Source organism: Peromyscus californicus, unplaced genomic scaffold, assembly GCF_007827085.1.
Source record: "Peromyscus californicus insignis strain IS unplaced genomic scaffold, ASM782708v3 Scaffold_14__1_contigs__length_90479793_seg_2, whole genome shotgun sequence".
NCBI classification, from domain to species: Eukaryota; Metazoa; Chordata; class Mammalia; order Rodentia; family Cricetidae; genus Peromyscus; species Peromyscus californicus.
The window spans coordinates 5,751,661-5,773,628 of record NW_026294436.1 but is presented as its reverse complement, the minus strand read 5'-3'; the positions used below and the strand labels follow the sequence as shown (position 1 = coordinate 5,773,628).

At 47.7% G+C, this 21,968-nt stretch overlaps 1 protein-coding gene across 1 annotated transcript in view; it reads right to left on the bottom strand.

Moving 5' to 3' along the window:
• The window catches only part of Tfcp2l1 (transcription factor CP2 like 1), a 62,462-nt gene extending 40,542 nt beyond the window's left edge, over window positions 1-21,920 (bottom strand). Inside the window, exons 1-2 of the mRNA XM_052736725.1 lie at window positions 21,758-21,920; window positions 17,310-17,461 (exon numbers count right to left, since the gene is read on the bottom strand). Coding sequence (XP_052592685.1) covers window positions 17,310-17,461; window positions 21,758-21,819 — 214 coding nt within the window. The 5' untranslated portion in view covers window positions 21,820-21,920. The remainder of the gene's footprint in view (window positions 1-17,309; window positions 17,462-21,757) is intronic.
• Window positions 21,921-21,968: the final 48 nt, after the last annotated feature.

Sequence of the window (21,968 nt, the reverse complement as noted above, 5' to 3'; positions counted from 1 at the left end):
TTGGGCATATCTGTGAGGAACTTTCTAGGTTAGGCTAACTGAGGTGGGAAGACCTAACCTAATGTGGACAGTGCCATTCCATGGGCAGGGGTCAATACAAGGGACAGGGTGAGCTGAGCCCCATGGGCAGGGGTCAATACAAGGGACAGGGTGAGCTGAGCCCCATGGGCAGGGGTCAATACAAGGGACAGGGTGAGCTAAGCCCCATGGGCAGGGGTCAATACAAGGAACAGGGTGAGCTGAGCCCTATGGGCAGGGGTCAATACAAAGGACAGGGTGAGCTGAGCCCTATGGGCAGGGGTCAATACAAGGGACAAGGTGAGCTGAGCCCCATGGGCAGGGGTCAATACAAGGGACAAGGTGAGCTGAGCCCCATGGGCAGGGGTCAATACAAGGGACAGGGTGAGCTGAGCCCCATGGGCAGGGGTCAATACAAGGGACAAGGTGAGCTGAGCCCCCACATCATCTGTCCTGTCTCCTGGTGGCATGCTCAGCTGCCTCACACTCCCACCACTGTGTCTTCCCTGCTACAATGAACCGTGAGCCCAAACAACCCTTCCTTTCTGTGAGTTGCATTTTGCCACAGCAACAAGACATGTAACTAATGGCCTTGGTGCTTAAAAATATTTGCACAGGGCTAGTGAGATAGATCAGCAGGTAAAGGGCTTGCTCATGTAAAAGACAGGTGAGGCCGGGTGGTGGTGGCGCATGCCTTTAATCCCAGCACTCGGAAGGCAGAGCCAGGCAGATCTCTGTAAGTTCAAGTCCAGCCTGGTCTACAGAGTAAGATCTAGGACAGGCACCAAAACTACATGGAGAAACACTGTCTCAAAAAAAAAAAAACCAAAAAACAAACAAAAAAAACCAAACACCAAAAAAATAAATAAATAAATAAAATAAAAATAAAAAACAAAAAAATAAAAGCCAGGTGAGCACAGAAGCCCGTCCATATCTCAGCATATGAGAGGTGGAGACCCTGGAGCAAGCTGATTAGCGTAAAAACCAAGCCTCAAACTCAGGGGTCACAAGAGACCCTACTTCAATATGTAAGGTGGAGCATGGTGAAGGAAGGTACTAGATGTCAGTCTGTGCTCGACATCTATAAATGCAGACACACACACACACACACACACACACTACACACACATGTGCAAACACATGCCCATATACACACATGCAAACACATAGACACACACACAATACACACACGTGTGCAAACACGTGCCCATATACACACACATGCACATGCAAACACATAGACACACACACTTAGACACACAAAACACTAAAGAAAAAAACTAGCACAAGGCTGCATGAAGCAGCAGTACTGACAGCTAAACCCTGGACACACACTAAAATGTCCACCATTGTGTTCCCGGGAAACTAATACACAAGCAGAGAACAAGGCACACACACTCACTTAGGGTCCAAGCTGGCATCATCTGGGCACAGGAGGTGAACTTAAATGGAGTAACAGTATCCAGTCACCTGGCCTGCATCCTTCAGAATCAAGGCAGACAGATGCCGGCTAAACAGCTGATGGGAGAGACTGAATGCAAGACCTCATCCTTGAGGGAGCTTCCATCAGGCCAGAAACCTGTTACAAACGATGCTGTCTAGGGCTGGAGTTTGGTCCCATGAAGGAGCACTCACCTAGCATGCTCAAGACCCTGGGTTTGATTTCCAGCATGTTAAAAAAAAAACAAAACGGGTGTTGGCAGGGCAGGGTCACACTATGCAGCCCTGGCTGGCCTCTAGCTCACAAAGATCCACTGTCTCTGCCTCCTGAGTGCTGTACTTAATTAAAGGTGTGCACCACCATGCCAGGGCCTTATCAACACTGTCCAGGCATACAACAGGTGCTGCTATTGCTAAACTTGCTCAGTTCAGGAATATAAAATAATGTCCTTGCAGGCATCAGGATGGGTCAGCTGGTAAAGATGCCTGCCACTAACCCTGAACACCTGAGCTCAAGTTTGGGACCCACATGGTAGAAGGACAGAACCAAGCTCCATGGGTTGTTGACGGACCTGCACATGTATACGAACACACACATAAATATGTAAAAAAAAAAAAAAATAGGAAAAAAAGAGTCCTTGTTTCCAAGAAACATATGGTAAATGGTAATAAAGGGTTATGTTGTATGCATGAACTCTGAAATGATTCAAGCAAGACACTTGACGTCAGTAGCCTTGGACCTCCACAGGCAGGCACATGAGTTCACATGCACTCCCACACATCCAAACATGCATACACATGCATACCATGTACACATATGCAAACATACACATAGTTATCTACCTATTATAGATGCAGAGGCAGATAAATAGCAGATAAATACAGACAGACAGACTCACACAAGCTGTCTTCTAACCTCCATCTGTCACCAGTGTATACATACACCCCGACACATACAAATATACACACACCAAAAGTAAAACAATAAAATCCCATTCAAATGCATTAAGAAAACCATTAAGAACATACAAGATGGGAGCATATTATGAAGAATCTGAAGAAACACAAACTAAGAAGACTGGCAAGTTGCCTTGAGCTGTTCCAGGCCATAGGCGATGCTCAGGGCAACGGTGGTTTCTATTTCTTCTTTCAGAGTCTAGTTGGTGCCCAAGGCTAATCAGACAGGCGGGCATTTGAAGAAGAGGAACCATAAGAGGCACAGAACATGTGCAAGGCACATCGAGCAGACGGGAGGCGGCTCCGGCCCAGGCAGCCGAGACTCCACCGCCGGAGCAGGAGATGTAGCTCAGTCGGTCAAGCACTCCTCACACTCATCTAGTGTGCGCGCGCGCGCGCTGCGCGCGAGGCCCTGGGTTTGCTACTCAGCAGTGAACTAACGGGGTGTAAAAGTGCACACCCGTAATCCCAGAAGGCAAGAGAGGCAAGAGGACCGGGGTTCACTTTAGACTCCATTGCACTAAGTCAGCCTGGGATCCTGTCTAGAAAAGCGAAGGGCCCTCGGTGCAGGGCGACAGGAGGTCCAGGGGATGCCAGCACACCCGTGACTGTAGGGTATTGTGGGTCAGTAGCAAAGATGCAGCAGCCTGCAGCCTAGACCGAAGCACGAAGGGAAGAGGGAGGAGACAGGACCAGGGCAGATGCCCTGGGGTTGAGTCCGGACCCTCCCAGGTTGGGTCTGTGTGACCAAGGAATCTCTGGTTTTGATTTTTTTTTTTTTTTTTTTTTTTTTTGTGATAGAACCAAACCGAGTCCTCATCTGTGTTAGGCAACCAATCTACCACTGAGATATACCCCTAGTCTCACAGGCAAGTTGTGAAGTTGTGTGTGTATAAGAGAAAGAGAGTTAAGTGTGTGTGTGTGCTGCACATGCATAAGTGTACAGGTTCCTGAGCAACGCACAGAGGCCACAAAGGACATTGGTTGTCCTGCTCTATCACTCTGTCTTATTCCCTTGATACAGTGTCTCATCTGGAGCTAGGCTGGCAGCCAGAAAACCCCGGCTATCCTCCAGTCTCCACCCCTTATAGCACTGGGGTTGCTGGTACAGGTGCGGTCACACCTATCATCTTACGTGTGCGCTGGGGATCTGAACTCTGGTCCTCATGTTGGCCCAGCGTTCTAGCCATTCAGCCATTTCCCCAGCTTCCAAAGGCAAGTTTTCAACCTCCCTGTGTGTCTTTCTTTGATACCTGCTGCGAAATACTGTCTGCAGCGCTTCTGATGAGCACTCCCCATGACCACAACAGTAAGGTAAGGAAAGCGCTTTTCCCCTCCTGCCCCACCCCTGTGCTAGCCACTCTAAACTGCACAAATAACTCTCCTGCAGCACCACCACCCTATACCCCAAGTGACCCAGCAGGGACCCATCCTCGGGACTTGGACTCCATCAGGCAGCCAACCGTCCCCCAGAAGCCAGCTCTTGCGTACACAGTGCTGCCCAGGGCAGCCTATCCCAGCTGGCCTCCAATGGGCAGAACCCACCAGGTGCCTTTGCAAGAACAGCATACAAACCAGAGTAGTTCTACCCAGTGGGCAGAACCCAGAGCAGGGCCTTCTGCCCAGATCACCATGTTCCCAAGAACAGAAGGCAATTGCCCGGGCCAGCCAAGATTTACAGGTTGTTTACTTTCCAACAGTTGCTGGTTCGGGTAATGAATGCCACGTAAAATATATAAGAGGCCATTATCACCCCAGAGAAAGGAGGGCACTGTGCCAAGAGTCCTGTAAGAATGACAGAGGAGGAAAAGCACAGTGAGGTGGCCATGCAGCCCAGTATGGGTAATCTGTCTTGTTGCCCCAATGTGTATGGAACTATGCAAGCACCCGTGACTGTGGTCGAGTGCACTCAGTCAAGGAGCCAGCACACTGCAGGACAAAGGCCTTTCTGTCCAAGAACCCAAGTCCTGACCCAGAAGGTCCATGACCTCTGTGCCCTTGGAAGGCCTTAACTTCCTTCCTGCTGAGTGTTGTGGATGAGGTATCATGCCTGACACACAGTAGGCCCCCAGTCAGAATATGTAAGATAGATATGTGTGGGTATGTACGCCCCCCCCCCAAGAAAACCATGACCTGGACACTTCTCAGAGAAGAGGCTGCTGCCGGGGCTGGGGCAGGGCAAACACCGGAAGAACATGAAGCACCTTACAGTGCAAAAAGTGAGGAACTGCTCAAGGCACAAGAGACAGAGCCAGGCAGAGGGAGTCCCGACAGCATCGGCAGGACAGCCTGAGCACGGAACTATGTACCAAAGTACTCATATGTTAACCTGTCAACGTGCCAGGAGGTTAGACCAGGGCAGGAAGAAACAGGAAAAGAAAAGAACAGCAAAGCAAATTCTCTTTTAAGATTCTTTATTAAATACATGTACATATGGGGCAAAAGAATATATACATGGTGTCGGGACAACCACGGGCAGTCAGCTCTTTGATTTCACCGTGTGGATGGATCCCAGGGACTGAACTCAGGTCATCAGACTTGGAGGCAAGCACTTTTACCTCTTGCCAACACAGGAAATTCTTGTATACATACAACATCACAGTTATACTACTTTAAAGATTAAGTTGAGCTGTGGTGTCACACACCTTTAATCCCAGTATTCAGGATGCAGAGGTGGGGATCTTTTCAATCCACAAGATAGAGGAGGAGACCCAGTTTCTGCCCAGTGTCCTCTGACCGCCACATACACAAATACTATGGCATGTACATACACAATAAATAAGCTAATGTAAGCAAATAAATAAATGTGGTTTTTAAAACATTATTAAAGTATTTAGCACCTGAGGAACAATGACACTGTCCTCTGCCTGCCCCCCAACCCAAGCATACATACACATACACACACGTGTTCACGAACACAAGGGCTGGTGAACTTAGCTCAGAGCCAGAACAGTGTTTTACTATGAACAAGACCCCAGAAACACACACACACACACACACACACACACACACACACACACACACACAGAGCCATAACAACTGTCTACCAACTAAAGAACAATTAAATAAAATATGGACACATTGCTTGCACAGTAGAAGATGGTTCTGTGATTTTAAGGAGTGAAGGTTTTGATTTGTGGTCATCATGGTTGAGCTATAAAGAAGTCATCTCAAATGGCCAACAATCCAGGACACCATTAATATGCAAATTGAATGTCCGTATCCATGTGTGTCCATGCAGAGGCCAGTACTCAATGTCAGGGGTTTCCTCCAATCTTCCTTTTTCTTTTCTTTTCTTTTTTTTTTGGTCAGGGTCTTTCACTGAACCTGGAGCTCACTTGTTCACAAGCCCAGGGACCGTCCTACCTCTTCTTCCACAGTGTTGGAATTAAGGGTGCACCCTCACATCCAGCTTCCCCCCTGCTCCTCGCGCGGGTTCTGAGGGATTGAACTCAGGTCCTCATGCTTCTGTGGCAAGTGCTTTACCATCGGAGCCACCTTTTCAGCCCCAGAAAAGGCAAATTTAATAATAGGGTGACTACTGGACTTGATGCCCATTTATTGATGTATTCAGTAAGCTATTTGTGCTCTAGAAGGGTTGGGGTTGGTGAAGACTGACTGCTCGTGGATGCCAAGGACAAAAATAATCTAATTAATCAAAATGATGTTGGTGTATTTAGCTGAATATACCAAAAAGCATTAAATTGCCTTTTTTAGTAAGTCTTGCTATGTCGTCCAGGCTTGCCTTAGACTGGAAATCCTGCTGCCTCTGCCTCTGCCTCTGCTGTATGGAAACGTGAGATGCTGGGACACAGTGACGGGCTGAGATTTGCCACCACACCCAGCTGAACTGCACACTTTAAATGGGTGGTTTGCATGTTGTAGAAATTACACCCCAGTAAAGCTGTTTTCTAAGAATGCTCTTAAAAGACAGACCAAGGGCTGGAAAAATGGCTCAGTGGTTCAGGCACTTGCTGTTCTTACAGAACTGAATTTGGTTTTACCTACGAGGCAGTTCACAGCCATTTCGAACGCTAGTTCCAATGGATTCTATGTCCTCTTCTGGCCTCCACCAGCACCAGGCACACACGTGGCGCACGTACATTTAGGGTGTGGTGGTCTGAATGAGAACGGCCCCCACAGGCCCATGTTTGAATGAGGTCCCCAGTTAGTAGAACTTTTGGGGAAGGATTTCGGAGGAGGTGTGTCACTGGGAATGGGCTCTGAAGTTTCAAAAGCCCTCTCCAGCCTCACTCCCTGCCCCGCTTCCGTGGATCAGGTTGTAAAGCTCTCAGCTACGGCTACAGCATCCTGCCTGCCTGCTTCTTGCCATGATAATAATGGTCTAACCCTCTAAAACTGTAAGTAAGCCTCCAATGAAATGCTTTCTTTTATAAGAGTTGTCTTGGTCATAGTGTCTCTTCACAGCAATAGAACAGTGACTAAGACACGGGAAGAACACTCGTGTGTAAAATAAAAATAAATCTTTAAAAAAAAAAAGACAACAAAAGCCAGGTGTGGTGGCACAACCCCAGAAGCTCATAAAAGTGAGTGTGGCCTGTATACCTGTAATTCCAGCACTTGGGAGGATCAGTAGTTCAAGGCCATCCCTTAGCCTGGACGATAAGAGACCCTAGAGAAAGGGAAAGAGATCTGGAGGAAGGGAAGGGAAGGAGGAAGGGTACCACTGCACGTTCTGAGGCAACTCATACAACCTCTCTAAGCCTCAGTTTACCCACCTATGAAATGGATGGCTGAGGTACCAAGGCTAGCTCATGCTTCTATAGCCTGAATACATTTATTATAATCACCAGCAATTTGCAGGTTCTGATCAGCTGTCCTGGTGGCAGACACCCAGAGGACTCTGCATCTCTGTAGGGATGCTAGTACATAGACATTTTAAGAGCAAGGTAGGATAATAAACGTCCTGTGCTTGGGGTGGGGAGTTCTAATTTTTGCACTCTGGATTCCTAGAACACCTGATCTCTCCCCACTATTCTGGATCCACAGAATCCTCAGTAACGAGCTGGAGAATGGAAGGTCAAGAATACCCCAGGTTCTCTCAGGCACAGAGTGGTCTTCAGCCAGCAAGGCAGAGTCCTCTTCAAGGGAAAGAACAGACCCCTGTGTGTACCCAGAGTTTCTCTTCTCCATTCTAGCCTGCAGAGTGAAAACAGATCCCTAGCCTTCTGCCCTGAGACTCAAACACAGAGGAAGAAACCACACATTCTAGAAGCCATGTGACTGCCACCCTTGAGCCCCAGAGGGGAACCAGGACTGTACTCAGAGATGGTTAGGACCCCGCTATGTAGGTTGAAAAGTGTTATCCCCTCCAGGCCTCAGTTTTTTCATCAATTAGATGGGGGTTGGGAGAAGTGGCCCTCGGGTTACTCAAAGGTCTTTCCAATGCTAAGATGTGTAGAGGGACTGGGCTGGACCCGCATCGTGGAAGGAGAGAACCAATTTCTCTCCGTTGTCCTCAAACAATAGTACACTGTGTACCTGCCCCCTAAACACACATAAAGTAAATAAGTAAATGTAATTTTTAAAATTAAAAAAATATGGGGCTAGAGATATGGCTCAGTGGTTCAGAACGCTGGCTGCCCTTCCAGAGGACCCAGGTTCAACTCCCAGCACCCACATGGCAGCTTACAACTATCTGTAACTCCAGTTCCAGGGGACCTGGAACCCATGGCAAAACACTAATGCACGTTAAAAAAAAAAATTAAAAATAAATTTAAAAAGTAGCCATTTGGTGGTGGTACAAGCCTTTCATCCCAGCACTTGGGAGGCAAAGGCAGGGGGATTTTTGTGATTTCAAGGCTGGCCTAGTCTATAGAGCGAGTTCCAGCAAGAGCTGTTACAAAGAAACCCTGTCTTGAAAAACCAAAAAAAAAAAAAATCTAGAAAGTAAATAAACTGGTTAAACAGAGATTTAAATACACTATACACATAATAAGTGAGCAGATTTGATTATCAAATTTCTTCCAATTGAGCATAGAAGGCAAATGCTCCCCGAACCACACCTCCAGTGCAACAAGCACCCTTAGGATACTTGGTGGGGCAGTTTACCTTGTTTATCTTTGAAAGGAAAAAGTTCAAGCCAGGTGGTGCTGGTACACGCCTTTAATCCCAGCACTTAGGAGGCTGAGGCAGGAGGATCTCTGAGGCCAGTCTGGTCTACAGAGTAAGTTCTAGGACAACCAGGACTATTTATTCAGAGAAACTTTGTCTTAAAAAAAAAAAAAAAACTGGGCATTGGTGGCGAACACCTTTAATCCCAGCACTCGGGAGGCAGAGGCAGGCAGATCTCTGTCAGTTTGAGGCCAGCCTGGTCTACAGAGTGAGCTCCAGGACAGCCCAGCCTGGTCTACAGAGTGAGATCCAGGACAGAAACCAAAACTATACAGAGAAATCCTGTCTCAGGAAAAAAAACCAAAACAAAACAAAAAAATAGAAAAAAATTAAAAAGGAAAATGCTCATATCATAAAAACTTATACGTGATTCAGTCATCCAGACATGGTGACCCATGATTTTAATCTCAGCACTCTGAAGCCTGAGGCAGGCGTATTTCTAAGAGTTTGAGGCCAGCCTGGTCTACATACTGAGTTTCAGGCCAGCCAGGGCTACATACTAAAACTCTGTCTTAAAGACGAAAACAAGTACATACACATATGCCCATGCTAGCGAGACCAAGAAAAAAATCTAGAAAACAGAAACTGCTGGACATTTTCTAGAGCAGGCATGCCTCTCTGCTCGGCCGCTCATGTCACAGTGAGTGTTTACTCCTTCTAAAATAAAAAAAGAGAAGGGAAGCATTTTGTTTTGTTTTTAAGTAATGTGCTTCAGGGACACTTGTCTTCTGTGTTTATATTCCCAAACTTTGGGCTAAATATTAATCTGAAAAAGAAAACTCAGCTATGGAGGAGAGCAGGCAGAGGGGTTAATCCCACTTCATTCTTTAAATTCAGTCACTGAGAGACCTGGAAGAAGGAAAGATGTAACCAGACATTTGTGGGACATTTAATTCTCCAGGCAACAGTCGCAAGGGAGGTTGTCCTGGAGAGGATAGCCAGGAGCCCAGGGATTAAAGGACTTCCCAGGGGCTGGGGAAAAGCTAAACTCCATTTTACAAGCAGGAGATAGGACCTGTGCAGTCCTAGGCAGCCCAAACCCAACGCTCTAAACTCCCTCCCTGAAGGGAGCGTGTTTCTTTCTTCTTTCCCTGGAGAGATTTTTCCCCATAGATCCTAGGAGGCCTAGACCTACCCAAAATAAAACCTGGCTTGACAAATGAGTTTTCCCTTTCCAGAAAGTTCCTCATGACCCACTATAGCTCCATCACTTCCCAGACCCCTGCCTGACCAGGTAGGTGAGGAGAGTAGGGAATTTAAAGACACCTAAAAGCTAGCACCTGAAAAAAAAATGAGAACAATTTATTTTAGAGTAAACCTAGAAGAGAATATCAGGACAGGGCCAAGACTCAGGCTCTGAGCCTAACTGATGTCTCGATAAACCAAAAAAGAAAGAAATGAAATGAAAAAGAAATGGTTTTAGGTACTGGGGATATGGCTTGGTCCACAGGGTGCTTACTTGCTATGCCCAAGGCTGTGGTGTGGCTAGATCCCCAATCCTACATAAGCCTGCTCAGGTAATCCCAGCTCTTAGGAGGTGGAGGCAGGAGGATCAGACGTGTGTGATCATCCTCAGCTATGAGTTTGAGGCCAGCATGGGGTATATAAGACTGTCTCAAAAAAAAAAGGTTCTCTAATTCTCAAGTGTCAGACACAGTGGCACGACAAGGTACACTGTACTGCTAATTTTACACACACACACACACACACACACACACACACACACACACAGCACTCTATGGCAGTCAGAGGACAGCTGGCAGAGGTCTCTTCTTCCACCACTGTTTCTGCTCACAGGAGTCCTGGGATCAAAGCCAGGCTGTCATGCTTAGCAGCAAACACCTTTACCAGCTGAGCCAACCCACCAGCCCACGTTTCCTCTCTATAAACAATAATGGCAGAAATGGGCTTGTTGGAGCCCGGTGCCCGACTTTAAGCTCTGCAATCTCCAGCTCACTCTTCCCAGGAGCACCTACCTAAGGGATTTTCTTTGCCCAGTTTACAGTAAGTCATGGGAAGGAGAGGGGGGAAGGAGAGGGGGGAAGGAGAGGGGGGAAGGAGAGGGGTCCCTGACTTGCTGGAAGACGCGGCGTCAGCCATGCTGGCCCTCCATTCTTGCCATCCTTCGGTCTTCCTCTCTTCTTAAGTTCCCGAGTGAATGAAATCAAGGCTCCGGTGACAATTCATCACTAGATTGAAGGTTCGAGGCTGTTTCAAGGCTGCTGAGATGGCTCGGCACAGCAAGGAGCTTGCCACCAAGCCTGATGATCTGAATTCAATCCTGGGACCCCTCATGGTACAGGAGAACCAACCCGGCCGGGCAGGCTGTCTGTCCTCTGACTCTGGGTGTGCTCCATATGCGTGCACACGTGCACACACAGCTAGTGCCCCCTATCTTGTCTTATCTCAGAAGCACACAAATAAAGAAATGTGATAAGGAAAACCAGGAAGAGTTAGTCTGGGTGGTAAATACCAAGGCTTTCTCCTCAGCAAGCACTCAGAAAAAAGCCTCTTATCTCCGAGCGAGAGGCACCTGGGGTTCCTCTGCTCCACTGCCTCTGCACCTCCTCCTCCCTCCCCTCAGGCTCCATGGTCAGGAAAGCTGTGTCCACAAGGACCTTTGACCCCAACAGCGAACTTGCAAGCCTCCATTCTCTTCCGCAGCTGTTCCCTCCTTTATGAGTCTTTTTCTCAAAAGATATACTTGTTTTCCAACCATTTTCCCACATCAAAAACCGGCCACCAGGTTTGGGGACCAGGACACCCTGTGTGGTATGACATGACTACCGGAGTCCTACTGCCAGGGCACTCCTCGGACACTGTCCAGGGAACGGAGGCCAGCGGTGCAGAAGACTTTGATAGACATACGGTGCTCTCCGTCCTCAGAGAACTTTAAACACATCATCTCTACAAGAGACGGACACGGACAGGCTTCACACAGATAAAACCGTAAGGAACTGGGGATACAACTCAAAGATAAAGCACTTACCTAGCACACACAAAGCCCTGGCTTCTATCCTCAGTACCACCAAGAAAAAGAATGCAATAAATACCGTAGGGCCAACAAAATACAAATAACTGAAGAGAAAACCTGTCAATGGACCAAAAAGGCCTTGAATGACATGCTCAGGAGCTGAGATTACAGATGTAAAACAGATTAACCCAGAAGGCACCCAATCTTATCTGATCTCAAGCTAATCAAGGTTAGTCCTGGTTAAGGACTTGGACGGGAGGTATGTTGAAAAGACACCTCATATAGTATTGTTGTTAATTAAAAGCAAAAGGAAGAAAAGATACACAAATTTTCTGAGTAATTATTGCTCACATACCATATGATAACCAACATAATGCTTAAAATACAAATCAATCAATCAATCAATCAATCAATAAGTAAGCAAGCAATGGGCAGGCAAGATGGCCAAGCCTGACCGACACGCACTGAGCCCCAGGACCCATGTAGTTGAAGGACAGAACTCCTACAAGTTCTCCGCTGATCTCCACATGTGTGCCTGGTTTGCAGACACTCACACAAATAGATAAATAGATGTAATAATAAAATTTAATCATTGGTCTGGGAGTGAAGGCTCCATGTATGCATGCATGGTTTGTAGACACACACACAAACAAATAAATAGATGTAATAATAAAATGTAATCACTGGTCTGGGAGTGTTGGCCCTGTGGTAGAGGGCTTGCTGAGCATGCTCAGGACCCTCAGATCTTACATGCTACACACAAGTATAATTATCACAAAATACAGCTAAATGGCTGACAGAGAAAAACATATGACCGCAAAATGGTTCCTAAATGGTCTCTCCCAGTGGATGGGACCAGGACTTCAAGAGAAATTTACAAAGGACATAAGGAAATTACTGTAAGCAAGCCTCCTGTTAAACGCTTTCTTTTATAATTAAGAGTTGTCTAGTTCATGGTGTCTCTTCACAGCAACAGAACAGCAACTAAGACACTACACCAAGATTTTTATTAAAAAACCAAAATCTCATGTGAAAACTGGCAATGAGACACTCTGCCAAGATGTGTGACATTTGAATGCCATAATTCTACTTGTTAGGTATGTAACTACAGGATAACCAGGCCGTATATGCGAAGGTGTGCAATTTCTGGACAAGTGCTCTACCACGGAACTATATCCCCAGTCCTCAAAGTTTAATTTTTTTAAAAATTATTACATTTATTGGTATGTGTGTGTGCGCATGCCCATGCCATGGCACATATGTAGAGGTCCGAGGACAACTTTCCAAAATCAGCTCTCTCCTTCCACCATGTGGGTCCTGGGGATTGAACTCAGGTTGTCAGTCTTGGGGGCAAGTGTCCTTACCTGTTCAGTCATCTCACTGTCCTTCAGTGTTTAATTTCCAACAACAACAATGAGTGTTCACAATATAAAACTGGCCAGAGCCAGACAGTGGTGGTGGCCCATGCCTGTCTTTAATCCCAGCACTGGGGAGGCAGACAGAGGCAGGCGAAGCTCTGTGAGTTCGAGGCTAGCCTGGGCTACCGAGCGAGATCCAGGACACCAAAACTACACAGAGAAACCCTATTTGAAAAAACAAAACAAAACAAACAAACAAACAAAAAACTGGCCAGAGTAACAGAGTTTACAGTACAACACTATATTCCAGTTTTAAAAGACACATATATAAAATACATAGAAGATTAACGGCCAGGCTGGCAAGATAGCTCAGCTGGTAAAGGCACCTGCTGCCAAGCCTGACTGCTCCCACCACCAGGACCCAGGGGTGGGAGAAAACTGACTTCCCAAAGTTGTCCTCTGACCTCTGCAAGTGTGCCGTAGCAAGAAAATGCCCCCCCCCCCTGCTAAATAAATGGAATTAAATAAGCGCACATGCACGCACACGCATGATATTAGAGGAGACTTAAATTTGATTTTTGAGTTTTCTGCCTTTTGCTCTGTTTTTCAGTTACTTTCTTGAGTTTCAGCTGGATACTTTTTTAATTTGGCAGAAACATGCAAATTAGCAACAATGAATATATTACACACAATGTATGGATATTGTCACATAGTAGTTACTACAGAGAGGATGAAAGCATAGAAAGTAAATAGTAACTTTTTTAAAGACAGGGTTTCTATGAAACTTTGGCTGGCCTGGAACTCACCATGTAGATCAGGCTGGCCTCAAACTCACAGAAATCCCCCTGTCTCTGCTTCCTGAGTGCTGGGATTAAATTCATACACTACCACACCAAACCCATATAACTCATTCTTAAAATTATAATGCTGAGAGCTTCATCTCTCCTTTCCTTCCTTTCTTTGTAAAGACGGGCTCTCAAGCATCCCTGGCTATCCTCCCTCTATGTAGCTGAGGGTGACCTTGAACTTCTGATAACTCCTGCCTCTCAGAGACCTGGGATTATAAGTGTGTACCACCACACTTGGTTTAGGAGGCACTGGGGATCAAACCCAGGGCTTCCTGCATGCTAGGCAAGCACTCTGGCAAGTGAGCTATGTCCCAGCCCTTCTAAACAGCTGGATCGTGTAAACAGTCTACACTTTCTGTGATGAACATTTACTATTCAGTCGAGACAATACATTTGGAAAATGGAGACAAATGGAGTTAGACAGAGGTCAATCTGGGATGCACAGGAAGTTCCACGAACCTGGGAAACAGAGACACTCTGTCTCAAAACATCAAAAAACACATAACTTAAAGTAGGTAGGGATGGAGGGAGTGTGGCTCTGCGCTAGAGCACTGTTGTGCAGGGGGCCCTGGGCTCAGCTTCCATTGTTGTGAAATGAATGAATAATAATGATAATAATAAAAATAAAAATAAATGAATCTGTAAGCATCCAAAGGAATTGCACCACGTTAACTAACACAGGCAGGTGGATGAAACCACAGGGTGGGGCCTTTAACATCTGTGATGGGGACGAGGATGTTCTCTTGTAAACTTGTTAATAAGACCTAGTATGCCATCAAACACTTTCTACCATTCGCTAAATGACAGGGTGGGGCAGGATGAACACCACCGAAGAGAGGCCTTACAATGGGGGCAGGGGACAAACACACAATGTCCCTGTTCACTGCTCACCCACCAGCTCACATGGGACATGGCCCCAAACAAGACCCACATCAGCTCAGTGGCCTCATTCCTTCACTCTCCAACTTAAGCAGGAAGGGGTGGTGGGGAGGGGGTGGGGGTGGGGGGCTGATGAGGAAAGAAACTGCTCAAAGAGAAAATTGGCAGCAGTTAACCTTCACCGAGCAAGAAAGGACAATGACAGAAGCCACTGTGCAAACACACAAGGGACTGCTTCCAACTGGCCTGCCACCTGCCATCAATGGCCAACAGCCACCACACAAGGAGTAGAGAGTGTCCGGCCTACAGGGTGAAGCCTGCCTTCCTCAGGGGTGGACCAGCAATGACGGGGCAGATTCCATGCAGGGGTAGTCCAGGCACTTCCATTCACCGTGAGCTACGGACCCGGGTCACTGTGAGCTATGGACCCCAGCAAGGTCAAATCCAAGAGGCAATTCTGCAGAATGAAGGCAGCTTTTTACCAGGGCTCAACTGCCCCTCCCAGATTCCAACTCGCAGCAGAGGAGGAACCAGTGAACTGGGCGATGGCAACCAGATTCATTCTGAGGCAGTCCAGGAGACATGCTAACTACAGTCCCGTCATCAGGACAGACACCATTGAAACTCTCCACCAGGCCCAAATCTCAGATGCAACCACTACTTCATGATCCTAGCCCCATCCAATGGCCCTCAGGAGATCTATTCATCCAATGCCTGGAGAAGGGAAAGTGCAAAACTGTCTTCTACCTCCTGAAACCTAAGCAACAGAAACCATCAGCTATCTCTTTCTTTTTCTCTTAGAAAGCTGTTTCTTTTTTTTTTTTTTTCTCCTTTTTTTCTGGGGAAGGGATATACTTCTCAGGGACTGAACCTCGAACCGTGGTGTGCACACTAAACAACGCTGTACCACGGAACTATAGCCCCAACATGGGCACCTGCTTCCCATCTGTAAGCACTTGCTCAAAGCATCTTTGAGAATAATCCTCTGAACAATTTTTGTTCCCAGTTTTTATATTATTTATTTATTTAGTGTAAGGGGGAGCGAGTCACACACATATCATGACATGCGTGGGGGTCACAGACAACTTGCAAAACTCAGGTCTTTCCTATCATGTGGGTCCCAGGGACTGAACTCGGGGAGTCAAACTCAGCCCCTTTACCAAGAGCCGCCTCACCAGCCCCGATTTCTATTCTGTGATCAACTCCTCCGCTCGGCAGTACTTCCTAACTGTAAGCTACGTAAGTGGCTCAGCTCATGGGTCTGACAACTAAAACTCTCAAAAATGGGAACATGGGGTGGTGAGATGCCTGATTGCTGCCAAGTCCATGACCTGAGTTCCACATGGTGAAAGAGAACAAACTCCTCAGACCTCGAGTGTGCATGCGCACACGCACACACAGATATACATAAACGTAAGCACACACACATACACTTATACAGATACATAACATAATCACACACATACATACATATATGAACATAATGAAAAACTTTAAAGGAGTATTGAAAGCTAGACACAGAGCACAAGCCTATCCACAGTCTCAGCACTTCTTAGGAGGTTGAGGCAGGAGGATCTTGAGTTCCAGACTAACCTGGACTACACAGCGAGACTCCAATCAAAAAACAACAAAGAGCCGGGCGGTGGTGGCGCACGCCTTTAATCCCAGCACTCGGGAGGCAGAGCCAGGCGGATCTCTGTGAGTTCGAGGCCAGCCTGAGCTACAGCGCGAGATCCAGGAAAGGCGCAAAGCTACACAGAGAAACCCTGTCTCGAAAAACCAAAAAAAAAAAAAAAAACAACAACAACAACAAAGAAACAAAAATGGAAAAGTTAGTGATTGCACACTGCCATCACGCCAGGCAGGTCACTTATCTTCACCCTTTTAAACAACCCCCCAAAATCAGACTTTCTTGTTTTCCACAAGAAATCACTGAGGACTGGGTGCTGGTGGTGCACACCTTTAATCCCAGCACTCGGGAGGCAGAGCCAGGCGGATCTCTGTGAGTTCAAGGCCAGCCTGGTCTACAGAGTGAGATCCAGGACAGGCACCAAAACTACATAGAGAAACCCTGTCTCAAACAAAACAAAACAAAACAAAACAAAACAAAACAAAACCCAGAAATCACTGAGGCTCTGAGAATAAGAAATAGCAAGTCAGTGGGCTAGAGCCACGGTGACCTAGGCAGCCAGTGGCAGCTGCTCTCCAGTGGGTGGAAGCCAGACCCTGAGCTGACGAGGATACAGGCCAGCCGTTACTCCATAAAGGACAGCAGACCAGGTATCAAAGTGTAACAAAAGCACCCCACAGTAATAGCAATCCCCGACTTTTAGAGGCTGTGGAGGAAGGGATCTTACAAGATGACCCGCACTTGACTTTCCCTTCCTTTCTTTTTTTCCAGGAGTGTCATTCTGTTGTTCATGCTGCCTCTGCCCTTGGAGTAGGACTCCAGGCTCAAATCACTACTCCCAGCTCAGTTTGCAATATTTCCATTTACCCAGTGAAGTCATGGTGGTCCTGTGTGGGAAGCCACACAGCACAGCTTGGCAACAGACTCGAAGCCTGTGCCTGACCCTGAAGCCCGTACTCTTTTCATTGTCCCATGTCACAGCTAAAGAAGGCCAACAGGGTCTTGTACACCGTCTGCTAACTACCCCACTTGTTCACCCACCCAGGTTCCACCCCTATGGAGGCCTCTACCTTGGTTGAGGTATGTCAAGGTCTCTTCATGTAACTTCACAGCTGGAGAGGTGGCGGCACACAGCACGTACTGTAGGGGCGGCAGGCGGGCCCCATTTTCAGGGGATAGCTGTGGTTCCTCCTGCTTGAAGATGGGCAGAGCCAGCACATCCCTGTAAAACACAGGAAGTGGTGAGATCAGAAGCAAAGCCCAGGAACACAGAGCAATGTCGGGCAAGATGGATGCAGGCCATGGTACCAAAGATGACTTCAGAGTCCAGTGTGACACGCTGACCTACCTCCTTACCCACATGGCCCAAATCTCAGATGCAACCACTACTTCATGATCCTAGCCCTCAGGAGATCTATTCATCCAACGCCTGGAGAAGAGAAAGTGTAAAATTGTCTTCTACCTCCCGAAACCTAAGCAACAGAAACCATCAGCTATCTCTTTCTTTTTCTCTTAGAAAGCTATTTCTTTTTTTTTTTTTCTCCTTTTTTTTCTGGGGAAGGGATATACTTCTCAGGGACTGAACCTCGAACCGTGGTGTGCACACTAAACAACGCTGTACCACAGGACTATAACCCCAACATGGGCACCTGCTTCCTATCTGTAAGCACTTGCTCAAAGCATCTTTGAGAATAATCCTCTGAACAATTTTTGTTCCCAGTTTTTATATTATTTATTTATTTAGTGTGGGGGGAGGTGAGTCACACACATATCACGACATGCGTGGGGGTCACAGACAACTTGCAAAACTCAGGTCTTTCCTATCATGTGGGTCCCAGGGACTGAACTCGGGGAGTCAAACTCAGCCCCTTTACCAAGAGCCGCCTCACCAGCCCCGATTTCTATTCTGTGATCAACTCCTCCGCTCGACAGTACTTCCTAACTGTAAGCTACCTAACTGAAGAGCCAGTGGCCTCCTCGCCCAGATGGACACACACCTCCATCTCTTCCAAAAAGGGGACAACTGGCTTGTTTATTTGGGATTTTCTGTTGAGGAGGAAGGGGTTCAAGACAAAGTTTCTCTGTGTAGCCCTGGCTGTCCTGGAACTCACTCTGTAGACCAGGCCGGGCCTTGAACTCACAGACATCCACCTGCCTCTGCATCCCGAGTGCTGGGGTTAAAGGCGTGCGACCCCCACTACTACCCGCCACCACCCCACTTGGGGTTTTGTTGTTTGTTTTTGTTGTTTCTTGAATTTCCGACATGTATTTATTTAGTTGGTTATCTGCATGTGTGAGTGTGCACAGGCACACGTACATGTGAACAACTGCATATAAGCGTGTGTGTTAACACCAAGATCTTTTGGGAGCTGGTTCTCTCCACCGTGTGGACTCCTGGGATTGAACTCAGGTCATTAGGCTTGGTAGCAAGCACCTTTACCTGCTGAGCCATGCTGCCAGCCCACAGCTCCTGTTTTAAAGCTCATAATGATCTCTCCAAAATACCATGAAGATAGAAAACCTTGATTTCAGTTTTCTTACCCAAGCGGCAAATCTTAGAATACTCAGAGAGCTGTTTCCTTCGCCTCTAAATCATGTTCCCTACACCAAAAACATCAGCCCTGGGCTGGGGAGACAGCTCAGTCATTAAAACATTTGCAAGCATGAGGACCGAGGTCAATCCCAGAGCCCACAGCCTACAAAAGCTGAGTGTAGCAGCACACACTAGAGATGCCAGTGCTGGGGAGACGGGACAGGGTGACCCCCGAGGTTCGCTGGCCAGACACCTTAGCCTACTTCTCAGGCGACCCAGCCTCAAAAAAACAGAATGAATGGTACCCGAGGAACATTACTAAAGACTGGCCAGCCATAGTGGCCCACGCCTTTAATCGCATCACTTGGGAGGGAGAGGCAGGTGGATCTTTGTGAGTTCGAGGCCAGCCTGGTCTACAGAGAGTTACAGGACAGCTAGAGTTACATAGTGAGACCCTGTCTCAACAAATAAAACAATACTGAAGGCAGTCCTATGGCCCCTACACACATGCACATACATGTACACATCAGCCTCCAATCACCCTGTGGCAGAGGAATTGGTTTCTAGACTTTTTCAGGAGGGTATCAGTATGTTGCCCAGGCTGGCCTTGAACCCCCAGACTCAATGAACTGTCTCACCTCAGTCTGCTGAGTTGCCAGGACTTCAGATAATGTCCTTGCAAGGAACACTGAAATCCCTGAGGATCAGAATGACCTGCAGGCAGGCAAGGCTTAAAGATTCTAAACTATGTTGCCACAGAAACAGCTACCAAAAGGTGTCCCGCCCTATCTTGATGACCCTCCTCCCTCCATGGGTCTGGGCCATGAATCAGATCAGCTGACCCCACTTCACGGCATAATCACCAGTACGATGTGTTCCCTGTACACCATCATAAATGAGTGTTCACAAAATACAACCCAGCACACACCCCGACAGTGTCTAACAAATTCTCAGAAAGCCTGCCTTTGGGCACACCTGGGAAACCTTCCCCACTCGGGCTCTTCTGCTATTCCTGTCTGCTGCCCAGGGAGGGAGAGCGGGGCTGCGCAGCTGCACCTTCACCAGAAGCAAACCTTCCCTCCACCTTCTCCAGGCTGGGCAATTATCAAGGAGCTCGGGAAGGAGCAAGCCATCCTGCTCACCTAAGAATTGCATACTTTCATGTTTGCCCAGACCATGTTAAGTTAATAATCCATGCACTGTTACTTTTAAATTAAAAAAAAAAACGAGGGGGTTGTTAAGAACTGTCACTCAACACTAACTTGTTTCTCTGGCCTGGTGTCCTTATTTGCCAAGGAATAAAAGTCACCAGAACATCAAACGGAAAGGAGAGGGAGGGACTGGAAGGCCATTCACTATTCGGTGAAGTCAGATGGCTTGCAGAACTTCTAGCAGAACAAAAATAATCATGATAAAAAGGAGGGCCGGAAGTTGTCAAAATGGAAGAAGTGTAAGTCCCAGGGTTCATCCCAGCACTGTGGAAAATAAAATTAAATTTAAAACATTTTTTAAAAAGGAAAGCAAAACAAAGAAAAACTTCCTCACTGGGTCTATTGGAAAGTAAAAATACACAATAATAATAATAGTAAAACAGCTTCCAAGAGGGGAGGACGGGCTGTCCTCACCCACTGCTTCCTCAAAGGAGCCAGCGTGGCTTTGTAGTGGCTCTCAGCCCCAATGTTCCTTCCTTCTCCCCTGCAAAGTCCAAAGCCTAAAAGTATCTGGGCTGGCTCACAAACTTCCATGGCGGGCACAGATGCAAAAACCACACCTCTCCTCTCACAAAACCATCCCCTAACAGGATGATGTCTTATGCATCTAGCTTTCAAATACGCTTCCTTCAGCTCAAGGTCACCTTCAAATTCATTTTTAAAATAGGATGAGATACCTAATGGCCACTCACTACAATTCAAAGGAAACTACAAGCAACCCTATAGTGTTATACAGTTAACATGTATTTACTCTGTAGCATTTTAACAGTGGGCTTTGCATAACCCTCAACACACCGGGATCTGCAGTCTAGACCCTAGGCTGATCGCCACTTTCTGTGGCTTGAGTTCAACAAACAACTGAAGATACACCAGTGAAACCTGGTCAGTCCTTGGCTTGCTAAGAAGAGGGTGCCTTCCCAGAGGCATAAATTCTAGACATAAATGAATCAGAAGCTGGAAAGCACAAATAAATAACAGAAAATTCAAGCGGGGAGATTTGGGGGGTCCAAAGAAGCACTTAAGGTTCTGTAGTTGGGACTGACTTCTGCTTGCCAGTTCACTTTTTCCTGAGCCCACGTCCAACACCCTTTGGGTTAAGTAAGGCACATATAATAAACTGTGACTAGGATGGAAATAAAGACAGGTTGAAGCTGGTTCTGGCGAGTTCAGAAAATGAAATGCCTGCCTATTAGCCCTCCAGTCAGCTGCACCACAGTGGAAAAAGAATCCCACAGTCATCGAAGGAAAAGGGGTGGGGGTGGGGGGGGTCTACTTCCTAAAACAGGGAGTTCAGAGAACTTTGCAAAACCCGCGGGACCCTCTTCGCTTGACGTACGCAAAGAAATCCCCGCAGAAGAGATTTCGGTGAAGCTGGGGGCCTTGGGGGCCACACCAAGCTCACCCGGGCAGGGACGGCCAGCCCCCTGGAGCCTCGGCCGGCAAGGCTGCAGCGCAGACCGGCTCCCGCCACCCACCTGTGGGCCTACGGGCCGCGAAGAGCAAAGAGCGGGGCCTGGCTTCCCGGGACACACGAGCTCGTGATGGATGTGGCAAGTTTATTTCTCCAACTGGAGAAGGGAGAGGGAAAGCTGCGGGACCCGGCCGGGGACGCTGCCAGCGACAGGGAGACCTCGGAGAGTCGCCCCGCGGGCATCAGAGCGCCGCCTCCCCGATCAGACCCCCCGGGGGTCTCCCGGAGGGTCCCCACCCTGGAGGCCGCACTGATCGGTCGGCGCCCTGACCCGGATCGCAGGCAGGTGCTGCCCGGTCTTACCGCAGGTAGCTGCCAGAGTTGTGCTGGTTGTAGTGTTCGGGCTGCGTGTGCCAGAACAGCATGGCTGGGGCTCCCGCAGCACCGGCTGGGGCGTGGCACCGAGCTGGCCGCCGCGTCGCTGGCCGTCAGCAGTCCACCCCCAAGCCGCACTCGAACCCGAGCAGCCGGCGGGCGGCGCCTTTTATGGGCCTCAGGTGGGCGTGGCACTCTG